Source organism: Danio aesculapii, chromosome 22, assembly GCF_903798145.1.
Source record: "Danio aesculapii chromosome 22, fDanAes4.1, whole genome shotgun sequence".
NCBI lineage: Eukaryota > Metazoa > Chordata > Actinopteri > Cypriniformes > Danionidae > Danio > Danio aesculapii.
In genome coordinates, this window is record NC_079456.1 from 30,773,933 (window position 1) to 30,790,965 (window position 17,033).

General features: G+C 38.7%; 1 protein-coding gene across 2 annotated transcripts in view; it reads right to left on the reverse strand.

The window, feature by feature from the left end:
- The window catches only part of mxi1 (max interactor 1, dimerization protein), a 26,838-nt gene extending 12,336 nt beyond the window's left edge, over positions 1–14,502 (reverse strand). Inside the window, exons 1-3 of one of the 2 annotated variants that reach the window (XM_056448096.1) lie at positions 14,199–14,502; positions 10,958–11,060; positions 7,750–7,779 (exon numbers count right to left, since the gene is read on the reverse strand). In XM_056448096.1, coding sequence (XP_056304071.1) covers positions 7,750–7,779; positions 10,958–11,060; positions 14,199–14,418 — 353 coding nt within the window. In that variant the 5' untranslated portion in view covers positions 14,419–14,502. Of the gene's footprint in view, positions 1–7,749; positions 7,780–10,957; positions 11,061–11,219; positions 11,649–14,198 lie in introns of those variants that run through there. The other variant, XM_056448097.1, reaches the window with a different exon arrangement.
- Between the last annotated feature and the right edge of the window lie 2,531 nt (positions 14,503–17,033).

A 17,033-nucleotide genomic window follows, 5' to 3' on the forward strand; every position in this document is an offset into this window, starting at 1 on the left:
ATGCTCTACAACTAGGTTTAATAATATCTCGCATCAAATGCGCATCTTGCGTTTGAGCATGTTCAGACATGCCCCTTCTTACACCCGAAGCAAGACATTTTATTGTGGCAAAACATCTTTGCATGCCCTTTAGGTGACTCAGAAAAAAACAAAATGCATACGCTCATTGTCAAGGTTGTCATGAACATGTTGGTCTACACTGAATTATCATGCAAACAATTGTAATACATAATTTTTTATTGATAAATTGATGGAATGAAGACTAAAGATGATAGATGGAAATCTGTCTGTTCATTCCTCTGATGTGGTGGGGGTTTATTAAGGGTTAACAGCACATGCTTGTCCCAGATTCTGCTTGGTTTATTGGTAAATAATAAATGGCGGCATAATTTCATGGGCTCGACGTGGAAATAACTGATTTCAAGGTTAAAAGGGGGTTAACCTATTCTCAAACTGTAATCAGCATTAAAATTGCAGATTGGGTATAAACCTGGGATTTGCTAACCACACATATTTGCACCAAGAATTCTCACATTTTCTCATGCAGAATCAGCACCTCAGCTCTGCATTGGTAAGAAATGCAGAGAAGCTTGATTTACATTGTTTTTGGATGTTGTTTATATCCTTTAAATATTTAAGCAAGCGCACAAACTGCTTCTCCTCTCAACCGAAGATGTATTTATAGCAGCATGTGCATGTAATATAGATGAAACCTGGAGCCATATGATGCCAGGGTGATAACATGCAGCGATTCATGCACACTAGAAAGGCAGGGGATTTTTTTTTCAGTGGATTCCCCCTTTTGTATGTCTTCCTCCATTGCCTCACATGATGCCTTTGAAGCATCAGGTCATGTGGCTGGGTTATTGCACACCAGTGCACAGATTACAGAATGAGAACAGGCTCTGGGTTCTCAAACTCTAATTTGGATCGGATCAATACAGTGGGACTGACAGCTTCATCTAGGTTACCAGCTTGCTTAAGCCTTGTTTTATTTAAAGGTTTGGCCCTCTGATTCTATTATGATGTCACAAAGAGCGAGCATGCAAACATGTCTCTATCATATCAGTAACAGTGCAGAGTTCTTGAATAGCTCTCAGATTAAACGAGCAGTATCCTCCCCCATCACATAAACACACACAGATGGGAGGCCATTATTGGTGCTAGTCCTCTGCTCTCATGTAATCTGCCTGAAAACTGGACGAAATGCATCGTGAAGCTGACATTAAAGAGATGTACCGACCTAAATGCAACATACACTCGCTGGGAATTAAAGCAACCATCAAATGTGGGCAGAGAGAGCGAGGGAAGGAGAAGGAAGAGATGGTCACAGATGTAAAGTTAGAAGGTGGGGGTTGTGGAGAGAATGAAAGGGAGATGAATAAAAGTCGTAGGAGGAAGAGAGATTGTGGTGAATATACAGTACAGATAGACACTGTGACGGCACTCTATGTAAACATGCTCGCAAACAAAGGAGCCTCTGAGCCATTCATGAGGTGAACCAATGACAGCTTACTGTACAACACACGAGGAGGGGGATTAATAAACTAGAGAGTGGTTTGGCTAAATGGCTAGTCGACTGACTAGTATTATTCAACATCTGTGTGAGGGTGCTTTCACATTTGGTCCGAATGCCTGGTTTGAACCCAAGTTAGATTGTACCCCCTCAGCTGGTTGTTTTTTTTTTTCCCTCTGAACCTCGGTACGCTTGCGTCATCAAGCTGCCTTTTTTGTGTGTACAGATGTTGCTAGATGACAGCCACGAAAACAAAGCACCAAAATGGAGACGTTCACAAATCATGGTTATTCTGTTTTAACGGAATCTTTTGGTTTTGATACCAAAACCAAGCGATGTCTTCAGAAGTCATTTTCGGAGGAAACAAGCAGACATTATCACTGTTTGCACTGGGTCAGTCCCGCTTGTCACTAAGGTAGGTGATACACAGACATACACACACACAAATGAAAGCTAAAGTTTGTTGTACAGTTGGCGGTTCACTTCCATTATTTAGTATGATTGCAGAAGTGAACCGTACCAGAGTTCGCACAAACCATAGCCAAGACCACCTCTTTCAGGCAGACTTGGGTACTGTTCACTGGTGAACGCTCGAGTTCAGAAGACAGTGTTCAAGCTAGCAAAATGTACCGTACTTTGACGTCAAACAAACCCATGTGTGGACCAAAGGTCCCAGTGTGAAAGCACCCTAAGATGTGACACAATGGTCAAAAATCCAGCTTTGAATTTCACCTGTTGTTCAATACATCCAAGACAAAACCTGCTAATTAAAGTGCAAAGCTAAAATCAAAATACAAAAACAAAAAAATGTTGATAGACTAGTCACACCTCCAAACATCTAGTTGGGCAACTAGTAGGGTAGACCAATCAAGAACAAGGATATACCTCGGTGACATCCCTGGACAAACGCCTGTACATAAACACTCAACTACTACAGAGTGATGGCTCCAGTCCACTGGGAAATAAAAAAGCACGTACAAACTCAGACAGTAACAGCTGTGGTACAGCAAGGCCCGCGCTTGCCCATCAGTAACACATGGATTAGTTCACACGTGCTGAGCTGTAATCTGCTCCAAACGGGCCAGACCAGCAGACCCCACTCACATGCCCACAGAGTTTGTGTGTGTGGTCATGTGATTGCTGCCCCATCCCTAAAGCTCCCGCAGATGGCCATGTGCATGGAAAACACTAATTCTCTATTGTAAGTCTCTCTATGAGCATTTCAGTTGGTTGTGGACACTTTTGAGTTTGTAATCTAATAAATATGAGGTGATCCCAAAAACAAATGGAACAAAACCAGAAACATCACCAGATGTTTGGATCACATTGCTCTCTCGCTCGCAGAAAATATAGTCAATCCACTTTACTTACCCGGAAGGACGCCTAATCCTTGCACAAAAAAAACACACACACAGCGGTGGTAGAAGGGCAAACAGCTACAGGACTTCCGTAATCAGATCAAAGGCCATGACACACAAAGCAAAGGACCATTAGTGCAGATCAATCTGGTTGGTTATGATTGGACGACCTTCTGGAGCTCTTCTGATTGGATGGTTGGATAGCTTTATCCAGCTTGTAATGATAATTCCCTCTGCCAATATATGGCAATCTTTGGTAGGCCCCAGAGCCTTAATTACAGTATGCATTCGCAAGGATGCTGTCTCAATGTTTCAATTAGTGGCTGCCCAATAATGGGTTTTCCAGTGGTCAACTGTTAAGCAATTACACACTTCAACATGATGAAAAAACAAACCACAAAAACTTCACTCTCGGGTTTTAAGGGTGTTGCTGATGACATCCAAGTGATTAAGCCATTCAGGAATGTCACCTGCTTCCTTGATTTTAGCCTGTAAATCAAGAATTTGCTTGCATTAGCCTAAAAATGTTGGGTGCGGTTGTACAGCAAGGTTCAAGGTGCCTTCAGGGACGTGGGACTGTTTGTGTCATTTCTGTAACCTTACCCACCAGTAACCATGCGTGTTGCATTTAAAGGGAGATTGTGTCTCTAAAAGGCAATGAAACATGGTGTTCTTTTACAGAACACGGTAAATGTGGGGCAAGGCAGAACACTAGTGTCCTCTGAATCTTAAATGTTCTTTGCTGTACTCTTCTGACAAAACCCGAAGCCTGCCACAGGGTGTGTGTCCTTCCTTTCTGACTCACCCAAAACACCCTGAGCTTTGTTAAACTTCCATAGCATGACTGTGCATTTACGCGTGCGTTGCAAACATGCCCTGGCACGTGTACAGGTCTGCATTACTTAATTGAGCAAAGATCACGCTTCCTAAGCTGCTTTTGCTCACCAAGAAAAGCTTATAAGGCATCAGGTCAGAGAGAACTGCCAGTTCTGGCTTCCCTTTAAGGGGTTTCCGGAATTCCCAGGGGAAGCGAAATGTTCTGATTCCAGCTTCCTCTGAACCACCTCAGAACACTAGGACAATAAGTAAGGTCATCCCCAGGACAGTTCTTGAAGAGCACACTTTGTCTATGGATGATGTCCTATCGTCAACACCGACATTATACATTTAGTGGCTTACAATCGAGGATAATCAAGTATACAATCGACTTCAAATCATCAGAACAGCATTATATAAATGCTGACAAGCCTAGCTTAGTTTTAAAATGTTTGTAAGCTAGCCGTAGGATAATTTTAGTTAGTTACTAGTTTTCTTTCTTCAAGCATACAGAGAGGAGCGAGTGTGTCCTACAGGTGGTTTGTCAACCCACTCACCTGTGTGGAGCACACTCAGAATTGCACCACTTTTTTTCAAGAAGTATAGGGTACTTATAACAAGTAGTCTGTTGCATATGGAGAGAAAAACATTGTGTATTCTACAAGGGGTTTCTCAAAGCATGCTAAAAATGGCATGTTTTTCAGAAACATGGAGTGTCAATATCAAAGTGGTCAGGTGCATACGGAGAGGATAGATCATTATACCTCGTGATTCTCTTTGTGGGTGGAAATATATCACAGCCAATCAGCCAAAGCTCTCCTACTCTCTGAAAAGTTATTTTCTTAGTGCAGTTGGTCTATTTTCAGTAAGCCTGCTTGGCAGCTTTATTCTTGAGCCTTTGCATATTCACTGTCAGACACACTACGGCCCACACAACCACTACAACGTGCTTAACACAGAACCAAACACCCTCACATGCATGTACCTAACAATTAACAACCACATAACACCCATAATTGAAAATGAACTCAGTGATTTGAGCGCAATTCAACATCCTCCTTTGCTCAATACATCATGAGGAAGTTGGGGAAGTTGAGGCTCACCACATTTGTTCTATGGCTTCATAAGATCAAACGGCGGATTGCCTGTATGAACACACGTGTGTTATCGGTGTATGCGTTGTGGCTTACGAGAGAGGAATGTGGTCACAGGGCTTTCATCTTCTTCCTCTTCCTCTTCGATGTACAAAAGCACTGAACTATTTTACATGTTCATCAAGCTGAAAGTGTATGTGATCCATCAGCAGGGAGAGAAAACTTGGGCAGGAAACAGTCTCTTTGTTTGCTACTAGTTGGGCTGTTCGTGATGCTAGACTATTTTAAAGTGCTGTGGTTCATCACATCAGATAAATGGGAGGGATGCATCCGAGTGTTAAATTCATAAAAAAAAGAGATGATGGGTGTCCAGTCTTTGAGAACTAATAGTAATGTGGAGTCAGGGGTAATATGCTGGGTGTGGCTGCTGACTCAGTGTTTGTCATGTGTTGTGTAATATTTGTTTGTGCTGACACGAAGACTGTCCGACTAGCCCTGTCGCCTTTATCTGCCTCAGACCCATACAAACCCATATTGGCAAACTGACAACCCCATGCACTGGCATTATCTGAGAAAAGCAGACTGTCTGAGAGGAGACACTTGCAAGGGCCCACAAGCGATCTAAACTGAAACTGCACATTCTAGTTCACAAATGAATCAGCAGGGAGACTTGTGAGCAAACAAACTTGACACTCAGTGGGTAGGTCTTGCTTAAGAAAACTTAATGTAGCTTCAGGTCTTCAGATCATGATCACAAAGGAGTTCCTTCTCGTCTAGACAACAACTATTTTGAGTCTTTGAAGTGGAGCCTCCAGTATTTGCATGCACAGAGTCTAAGCAGAAGGCCCGCACTGTCGGTGTCTAACGCCAATCAGATAAGTGTTTGGGAGACCAGAACATACAGTCCGTCATTCGTATTCACTCACACACTACACTCACTCTGCACGTAGGTGGCATTTCCAAAGAAAAACACCACCCATGGGTTTGGGGCATTTCAACTTCTATCCTTTTATTATTGTAACCTTCTGTGAATTTATTTTTCATATTATGCAATTTGCATTGTGAAATAAGGGACATTCGAGTACATCTGGTTTCTGTCTTCTCCCTGGACTCTGGGCAGTAATCTGAAGCTGAGGCTGCAGTAGTTGCGTGGGGCAGAGGGGTGGGTGAGGTAATGCCCGTAGATTAGCAGAATTGGGTCACCTTACTTTCACTTTTAGGTACCTGTTAGTCAGGGACAAGCAGAGGACACTGTAGGACTGTTCTTCAGCTTCCTTTTATGAAATGTAAACATTTTATATCTAAACTTACATACTAGGGCTGCACAATATATTGTTTTAGCATCAATAACACACTGTAGTCATTTGCAACAGTTACATCTAGGCATGGGCCAGTATAGGTTTCAGACAGTATGATAACCTTGGATAAAAACACCACGGTTTCACAGTATTGTGATTACTGCTCTAAAATATGTTCTTTTTAAATGTCCGAGTAAAAAACAAAAAAAATGTTACCCTATTGAACACAATACAGTTTATTTTAGGAAACTTTTATAATATTTTGAAGCAGTAAACATGTCGGGCTAAATAATGAAAATAAATCATTGACTTTTGCTCTCTTTATTGGTTTCAAAACACAATTGTATTTACAAGACATTAAAAAACATATCTTAGGAACTGTATAACAGAAAATGTTAGTGGTTTTAAACCTTGACTTTTCCAAACCGCGGTAAACCTTGAAACCGGCTTTAGTCACATCGCAGCATGGCCAATGTTGACTTTTAAAGTTGGTTTTATATTTTAGCAAGAGCAATCATTCCAAAAACACAAGATTTGTGGATTTTAACCATAACAGAGTGAAGGTTTATCGCCTGCATGTGTTTATAAGGCCTGTGACTGCATACAGGCACAAGAAATTGCAACAATTGTAATAAATATTTACTTTATTGACCTATTTATACAATGAAGACTATACAGTGTAATCTTACATATGATTATTACATTTTTGTACCTGAATACTGTTTGAAAGAAACATAAAGCACTGCAGCTTTAACTTTTTCTTTGCTCTACTGTTTTCATCTATACCGGGGGTGTCCAAACTCAGTCCTGGAGGTCCAGTGTCTTGCATAGTTTAGCTCCAACTTCCTTCTGTCTGGACGTTTCTAGAATACCTAGAAAATGCTTGATTAGCTGGTTCAGGTGTGTTTAATTGGGGTTAGAACTGAAATATGCAGAACACCGGCACCCCAGGACCGAGATTGGACACCCCTGCCCTATACTTTTAAATTGTTTCTTATATTTTATACACGATTTACAGCCAGAATAATGCATAATCAGTCTAAATAAATGAATTATTTTAAAATAGAGCTATTCAAGAGCTATTATACATTGTGTTTATATTGCACTATATATTGCAGCAAAACAAAATATTGCAATTTCATTTTTCCAATATCGTGCAGCCCTATTACATACATTTTTGAGGTAGCTTCAACACTTGAGACGAGAAAAATAATGTATTAGAGAACTTTGATGTTTCACCTCCTGACCTCCTGATTCTCACAATCAAGAATCAATGATTTAGTTTAAATTACTGCACTGATATCTTTGAGAAAAGACTAATACTTTATAACTTTGTTGTAGACTAGAAGTCTTATTAAGTCTACAAACCTACCATACACTATTCCCTAGCATACATTTTTCATTAAATGTCACTGACATGCCTATGCTCTACAATAAAGCAAAACAGGAAATCAAGCACAAACCACAAAGCTCCAACAAGCAAATTAGTTTGCAACTAAAAGACACTGTTTTGAATGACTAAAAGGATGTCAAACAATCTAAAGAAATTAAGTTGGCCAAAATAAGCACAAATAGCAACAGATGCCAACAATGAATTGACCAAAAAAAAAAACATGTCTGTTGATGTTTTCCAGCATTTAGTGGTGTGATTAAACTTAAGTACTTACCGATTTTTCTCTAGCTCATTGTGCGTGGACCTATAAAACAAAACAGAAGTAAAGAATGAGCAAAAAAATCAACTTGTTTGCAAGGCGACAAGGAATGTGCACTAAAAGGTTTTTTTCATAACCTTAACACAAACATAAAGCTCATTTCCCATGCGCTTAGCTCCTGAAATATACATCAGCACTCATCGTAAGATCACGTGCACAAAAAAATAGCCCAGCCGCTCATCAAGAACAAGGCTATGCATCGATAAATGTTCCAATGGATTTACTAATTTCTCCTTATTGGGGTGTTGAACCAGCTCTCCATTGCAACCAATCCAGTGGCTCTAGAGGGAGTTATAAAGGCTCCTCTAAATGACCCACATGTCACTGCAAGTCTTTGTTTGCAACGAAAAGACAGAGAAATTAAGTGTGCAGAGCAGAAAAGACGAGCACAATGACCAGCCTATATGCGAGCACGTGAGAGAGCTCTCCTCTCCGTACAATGAGTGAGTGCCACTGGACGCTTTCTCTCTCGGCCTCTCTGAGAGCACGAGTCAGTGTTATGTTAATAATGTAAAGTGAATCAGCCGTCCCCCTAAGAGGCTCTTTGTATGGCAACACGCTGAAAGCTTTTCCAAAGCTCCAAATGGACGGCCGAACCGGTGCACGGCAATGCCATTGCAGGGGCTGCAGCAAAGGCCTGCGTCTCCGTGCATCATGTGACCATTTCCTTTATTGGCAACTATTAATACCAAGAGCATGTTTTCAGGCATCCTGTAGCTGACCTTATGGTATTGCCGCTTGTGCTCAGGAGGATGCTTGTGAGCTCAGGAGGGAGAAAAACAGGTGAAATAAACAAAAGAAAAAACGATAAGGCTGTTTTCACAGCTCTTAATGCTGTGACACGATGTGTGTGTGTCAAGAGACATGCACACTGTAAAATAAGGCTCAATGCACAGTGATAATACAATGTTTTATCCCAGTAGTTTAAGTGTTATGTTTATACATTTTCGTACTGTTGCATTCTGTAAATATCGTGCAACACAGAAATGTGGGTTGCACATTGCAGACAAAACAAAACAAACAGTTGTTTTTGCAACATATGGAAAACCATTTTCCACAGAATCTTTCCATCATCTCTGATTAAACCAAAGCAGCTTGTATGAACCCTACTCGGGTCAATCTTCTGGATCCCCGACACGCAAGCATGCCAGATCATCAGATAGTGTTTCCTTTACGTTTCCTCCATCAGTGCAGGTATTGTGAACGGCAACACAAACCCAAATCAGTCATCGAGTTCACTGATACTTAGAAATCCAGTGAAACGAAGCAGACGGAAACAAACACAACCTAAAACACACAGGTTGTCTCTCAAAATATTGGGAGTTGCTTTCATATATGGCATTTTAAGGGCATCTTGAAGTGTGCAGCGTTTTGAGCATCACAATGAGGTTTTGGTCATCTCGAGAGCTGTATTGGGATATCACACTTGGTCCAAATTGCATTTTTAGTCTTTTGTAAAACCTGTATTTCAATTGCTTTTTTGAGTGCATGAAACATTAGTAAGCCACCTACCTAGACAGTTTTGAGCAAAACAAAACCAGTGCCTAGATGAGGAGCAATTCCATGCAAATGTCAACCTTGCTATGAAAAAAAAATTAAAGCTTTCGCCAAAATAGCGAAACCGTTTTTGCGTTTTTTTTGTGCAAGTATTTTAGAGTGCTTTAAATATACTCAAAAATGTCTCTATTAATGTTTTCAAACAGTTATATTTGATTTACCAAAATCACACAAGTGCCAATTTCACATCTGTCCCATCCATTATGGAGAAATGTCACAACTATAATGACCTTTTTTCCCTATAAATGCAAAAATGTCAAATAAAATAAAGTCAATCATTTTTGTTCTATTTATCCTTTTGATTAGCATTATTTCTATTGAATTGTGCAGTTTAATTCACAGAATTTCTACAAAGTGTGTTGTGTATGGCAAACTTGCCTACTTTTTGATCACATCCATAACGCATGTTTATTTCCCTCGTTTAAAATCTAAAAAATGTTAACAGATTGATATTTTTCTGCTCCCATAACTCTGTGGTGAGTTGTTTTGGAAAATATAAACAGATGGTTAATATAATGTCAACATACACTGTCTATATCTAATTTATGTTTTGAGATTTTACTGCACATGTCATATCCATAATGCTGGAATCGCTCTGGGATTTTTGATCATCTCAAAACATATAGCAAGGTGGCATTTTAAAACAAATCTAAAACCACATTTTTGGGCTGCTAAAATTCTTATATAGAGAAATGATGTGCATTTAAAAGCCTAGTTAAACACTTTACCTCAGCATTTTCAGTATGAGAAAACACAGCCTACATAAGATTGCTTGTTGGTCATGAATATTGCAAACCGTTAGCATCATAGTAGCGTGCACCATTTTCCGGAGTCAAAAAACAACTATTATTTTAACATGCGCATTAAAACGCCTATTACTGCATTTTCGATTAGTTTCTTTCATTAAATCGACTTTTAGACGACATGGGTCGATGATAATTCAGCGAAACATGCATTAGAGGAAGAATACGTGTAAAGATAATTTAATAAATTCGCCTAAGGCTGTTCACCTTGGCAGCCTGAAAACAACAGTTGCTGTAAATAAGAGCCGTGTGTTCAAGGGCTCGGGATAAAAATCCAAACACTCTGCTGGTCATTAAAACGAAAGCATGCTGAATACATCCCACTGAGTATACTGCGGATGTATACTACCTCTAGAGTGGTAAAAATAAAGCGAAGACACCGTCACTGCAGACTTTCGGTTCAAACAAAACCGAAAGCCAATGGCGCCCGACTGCGAAAACAGGACGTGAGTTTTCGCACGGTCCCTAACCTCAGCGCTGCAGCAGTCCCGTTTGACAATCAGCTGATGAGAGCTCCCCTCCCCCAGAACAAAACAAACTAAATAAAACAGCTTCGTTTGCATGGTGAGGTGTCTATTTAACAGCACAAGTACGAATGAGAAATATTTAAAGATACAAGTTAAGTTTATATTGCTGCATAAAGCTAAAACGTAAACAAACAAAAAATGCAGCAGCAATATTTCAAGTTCCGACAGATGTCATAGCAGTGTGCTCTTGTCACACGTCTCTCTTTCTCTCTGGACTTACTCCAGCATTTTTTTTCCATCCTCTTATGGAAGTGGAGAGTCAAATCACGTGCTTACCTGTAGTGGTTGTTGTTGCACTTTTTATTTCGGAATTTCCTTTGTCTCTGGTAGCTGGAGTGCTGAATAGACGGAAAGGTCGAGGCATATCCGTGTTCACACTCTGAAAAACACAGCGGAGAAACCTGTCACACCTCCGATCACATATTAGAAACGGGTCAAGTCCTTTTAAATACCCCTAAATACATTAAACCGTGCTGATTTTTGGATGGTAATGCAATTCCCATGTCACGACAAGTGAATACAGCAAAACATCGTGTACCTCTTTCTCTCCTTTCTATATAGTCGGCTGCTTCCAGTAACGTCTGGATATTCAGCACAGAAGTCATCCTTTGAATAAATCTACTGCTGTATTTGACGTGTCTCTCTCTCTGATATGTGATCACAATGACAGCTGTCGCGTTCTAATACGTAGCATTGAATATCCCAGTTGTTTTGGAGTTTTTGTTTCTATTTGCTGAACCCGTCGACTCGAGGTATTTCCTACACTGTTACTGTTACCACGCTAGTTACAGGAAATGAAGCATAAATCAAACATCCGAGGTCTGAATATCAAAGTAGTAAAAGTGCTTTAAGAAAACAGGCGGGTATAAAGTGTATAAAATTAATAGAAACAGGTACAAAAGAGTCCCCGAGAGCCCAGCCTGCGAAGTCCCTGGTGCTTGCGCTCTTTTCTCCTCCCCAGTTTGTTTACCTACTGTTTTAACAGCTGAGCGGATAGAGACTTCACGCGGGGGATTGTGGGAAATGTAGTATTTCATCCAACAGGCCCTTTAACTCGATCTGGGCTACTGCTAAGATGTATTAAAACTTATAAATGCCTTATATATTGCTCAGCATAACTGAATACATCCCATTTTGAAACTGTATATTTTTATCAATTTCAGTGAATATAAGCAATGTATTTTGGTGCATTTAAATAAAACAAATTAGCCTGATATATTTATTAAAACAATATTTTATTCACCAAACATTTTTAGAAATTGAAAGATAATACAATTAAATTCAAGCTAAATATCGCCAAAAATATTACAACCTACAAAATTTCAACTAAATGTAAATTTAGTTTTTGCTTCTGTTGATTTTTCCTCTTTTTAAAAATTGTATTTAATATGTTTCTATAACATATAAATTTGGGTGTACTAGTTTTTGGACTGCTATCGTAAGTTATTTTGTTAGCTCCAGATTCAGCTTCAGTACTAACAAATCGAATGTATATGCTCAAATATAATATTGTATAGCATAATACTATTATATTATTATAAAATGTGATATTTAATTAATTATAATCCTTTGATCAATTTTATACAAAACAATGCCCAAGCCCAAGTTTTTTCTCCATAGCTTAAAAAAAGTCATGTCTATTACTTAATAATAAACTTTAATTTATCAGAAAGAGCTTTATTGCCACGTATGATCACACATATGAGGTATGATCACACATATGTTTTCATGACAGAGCTTCTACAGTGCAACAGAATCACAGAGACAGGACAAAAAAACAAAACAGATAATAAATATAATTTAAAACAGAAGTAAGTAGTGAATGCAAATATATAAATTGACAAGTGTATGTACAGGTATATTACTATATACAACGTTATATATGTGCAAATTGGCATGTAAAGCATGTTGTTAGATTAATAAGTGTATATGTGTATAAAACTTAATGATGTTTGCTTCACAATTACTATCATAAAATGTTCATGAGAGAAAAAAAAAATTCAACACATTTCTGAACATAATAGTTTTAGTAACTCATTTCTAATAACTGATTTATTTTATCTTTGCCATGATGACAGTTAATAATATTTTATTAGATATTTTTCAAGACACTTCTATACAGCTTAAAGAGACATTTAAATGCTTAACTAGGTGAATTAGGTTAACTAGGGAGGTTAGGGTAATTAGACAAGTTATTATATAACGATGTTTTTTTTTTTTTTTTTTTAAATTATAACTGCTTTTATTTTAGCCGAAATAAAACAAATAAGACTTTCTCCAGAAGAAAAGGACTTGGTTTGTTCAGGTTTGGCTACAATGCACTTCAACTCCCACAACCCCTCACTACCAGCGCTGTTTAAGCCAGGCCCAGCAACATATGACATCACAGCTCAACAGCTCTGCGATTCGACAGAAGCCCTGGTAAGCCTCCGCCAACGCAACAGGCACTGACCAATCAAAGTAGTGAAAACTGCGCCATGTGGATGTCATGTGAACACACCCCCCTAGGAAACAGGAAGGCAATTTTGGAGAACTCTTTTGAAGTAGATTATGCTGTCTGCATGTACAATTTTTTAGATCCACACGATATGATTAAGCGTTTATTTAAATATGATGTGAATAATAACGCGAATATATCTGACAGAAAATAGCACGATGATATAATCTGCCGTTCCTTTATATATAAACTTTATATTATTAATATATTATATTTTTAATATTTATGATTATATTCAGAGGAGGCAATAAAAAATAACACGAATATTAAAAAGATATTTCCTCATAAACAAATGCTCACACAAAAACAACTTCATATATTATCTAATGCGTTTATTAGTACAATAAACGCTTTATTATACTCAGTCATCATGTTTTGGTGCGTAATGAAAAGTTAAAGTAAAAAAAGCGGCGAGGTGACGTCATCGTGTGTATTGTGCCAGCAAATGTTGCTTATTTATTTATTTTCTTGTTTATGTTCCTCGAGAGAAAGAGGTGGCAAACGAGCTGGCATGCTTCACTGGCGAACAATGCCAGCCTCTGAAATGCCCCATACGACAGTACATGCCAGCTTGGGACAGTCAGTCTGCGAACTGGGACATTAAGTGCGCTGCAGAGGGAATTATTCATCTGTTTTTGACACACGAAGTGGAAAACAGCCACGCAGATTTGGCAATATATCAGTTTTTTGCAGTTATAAAATACATCTGAAATAAATCCAAAGATTTTAAGTGTATGCACTGGATGATTGTGTGCGTTAGCCTATATATATATTAAATGTAAAAAATAAATATAAAATATGAAATAAATTCAATTTACCATTAGTAAACTTCGTCATTTAAAAGCATTGAGTCTGTGAATCTCAAATTGAGGCACATAGCACATGCTCCTTGTCTACTTGGCTGATTGTTCGTTGAACTCAATCCTTTGTTGTCTGAGTCTATTGACAATGAAACAGTTTCTCTGCATTACGCAAATGAGTCAGAATAATCCCTCACAAGTGCACTATAATTTCACTTACTTCCATCCTTTCTCTCGGCGCTCTCAATGTAACTGGCAGCCTCTAGTAAAACTTGTACGTTTTTCAGGAAAGTGTTTATCATGGAAGAGTCTGTGGAGTTGAAGACGTCATTGAAAGGACAAGTAGACATCTCAAAATCTTGCTGATCTAAAGAGGTCTCGGACTCCAGGAACAAGTCTTCGGCCTTCACTTCTGTCTGCTGCCTCTCGCTCCTCACCATTTCGTCCCCGTGCAGTGAATATGGTTGGAAATGAAACTGTTGTGTGAGTTATTGTGCTGTGCTGCGCTCAGTGGATCTACTGAATAAATGAGGGGAATGTAATGGATGAGGAGATAAAAACACTTTGGCGTTCCCGGGTCCTAGTGCCAGCCTCCCGTGCACTCCTGTCACGTCTACAATGCTCCCCCAGAGGGTGACGTCATTAAACTCCGGCCCGCGCGCACCCCCAACAACAAAAGCTATTATTATTAAGGTGTACTTAATAAAGTGGCCGGTGAGTGTATATGATTTTGTCAGTTACCTTTTTGCCTGATCGTACTAGCAATAAATAAATGTAAACAACAGCATGGATTTCACAGTTTAAATATTGTGGAAGCATGCTAAATCATATTAAAAAATATTCAGTAAGCTGGAAAGTCTGCAATATTTCGACAAACTGAATTTAATAGGCCATAAATCATACATATGACCAGTCTTAAATGGATACCCAACATCCAAAATGGATGCAATTGAGCCAAAAATGGCAGTTAAACACAAAATAAGACAAACTGATAAACTGATATATTTGTTTTTCCATCTATGGATGTCAGCGATTACAGGTTTCCAACAGTAGTGTTCAACTAAGCCAAAAAAATTTCAAACTGTTATGGAACGAGTAAAGTTTAGCGTGAACTATCCCTTTAAATATGACATTAGCATTGACTAGAGGTTATAAGAATATAATGGTGCCTCGTGAAAACACGCTATTAGTGATATTTAGTGGTTTGACTCTTACTAAACATGTTTAGGACTTTTTAGGACAAAGCTGAAATAAAAATCATCAATGTCTTTAAAGTAATGAGTGGGAAAAAACATACTAAGGATGTTGTCCTATTATGCTACTTGCCTAAATATTTAGACGTATAAAATTTTTGAGCATTATAATGGCAAGGTAAAGCATTATAAGACATGGAGGTGCGACAAATTCAATGCTATGCTATATTTGACTTTGTCAGGTTTCACTTTACATTACTGTACTAGCAATAGCGAATGTAAACAACAGGATGGATTTTACTGTAAATAAACTGATTTTGCTGATTACAGTATTCGGCTTATTTATACTGTATAAACTAATGGGGGAAATACGTGCTAAATCATATACAAAGGTTTCAGTAAGCTGGAAAGTGTGCAATATTTCCACACACTGTATTTAAAAGGCATATGATCTGTCTTAAATGGATAGATCATCCGAAACTGATTTTCCTCTGAACACAAAATAAGATAAACTGATTGTTTTTCCTTCTACTTGATGTCAATGATTACAGGTTTCCAACAGTATGTCTTCTTTAGTGTTCAACTAAGCAAAAAAATCTCAAGATGGTTTGGATCAAGTCCAGAGTGAGTACATTTTGCATGAACTATCCTTTTAAATATGACTTTAGCCTTGAGTAGAAGTTATAAGAACATAATTGCGCCTCATGAAAGCACTCTATTAGGCATATACAGTGATTTGACTCTTACTAAATGTTTTAGGAGTTTTTATGGCTTATTAACTTGCTTTAAGCTTTTCAAAGTTCAAATAGTGTTACCAATGTACCAGTTTATGTGTTTTTGCCAAGTACGATGCGATCCTGGATTTAACATCTACGCTGATCCTGAAACATCATTTTCGTTCGGAAATGTAATCCATTCCTATTCTCTACCCATAAACCAAACAATAACTGTAAATTATTCCCAAAACCAGAGGGGAGTAATAGTGGGATAACAATCTTGTAGAAGTGCATAAACCTAACCGTAAGCCTAAACGGTAAACATACTCCTTAATTCTGATTGGCTGATTGGAATGTTGTTCCAGGATCAACATAGATGTTATTCCAGGAACATGTCCTACCTGGTGAAATGGCGTCAATTCATATGCATGTAAATACAGAAGACTTAAAATGCGAGCATATTCAAAGGCACAACGTCATACATTTACATTTACATTTAGTCATTTAGCAGACGCTTTTATCCAAAGCGACTTACAAATGAGGACAAGGAAGCAATTTACACAACTAAAAGAGCAGCAGTGAACAAGTGCTATAGACAAGTTTCAGGTGTGTAAAGTCTAAGAAGCTAAGCATTAGTAAATTTTTATTTTTTTTTTGAGAGAGAGAGAGAGAGAGAGAGTACAGTTAGTGGTATAGCCAGAGAGGCAGTTAAGATTAGGAAGGAAAGTGGAGACTAAACAATTGAGTTTTTAGTCGTTTCTTGAAGACAGCAAGTGACTCTGCTGTTCTGATGTAGTTAGGGAGTTCATTCCACCAACTGGGCAGATTGAATGTGAGAGTTCGGGAAAGTGATTTCTTCCCTCTTCGGGATGGAACAACGAGGCGACGTTCATTCACAGAACGCAAGTTTCTGGAGGGCACATACATCTGCAGAAGTGAGAGCAGATACGAAAGAGCAAAGCCAGAGGCCGCTTGGTAAGCAAACATCAGAGCTTTGAATTTGATCCGAGCAGCAACTGGCAGCCAGTGCAAACTGGTGAGTAGCGGAGTGACGTGCTCTTTTGGGTTCATCAAAGACCACTCGTGCTGCTGCTCTGAACTGTATGTTCAGATAGGAAGAGTCGGACCTTTCTGATGTTATAGAGT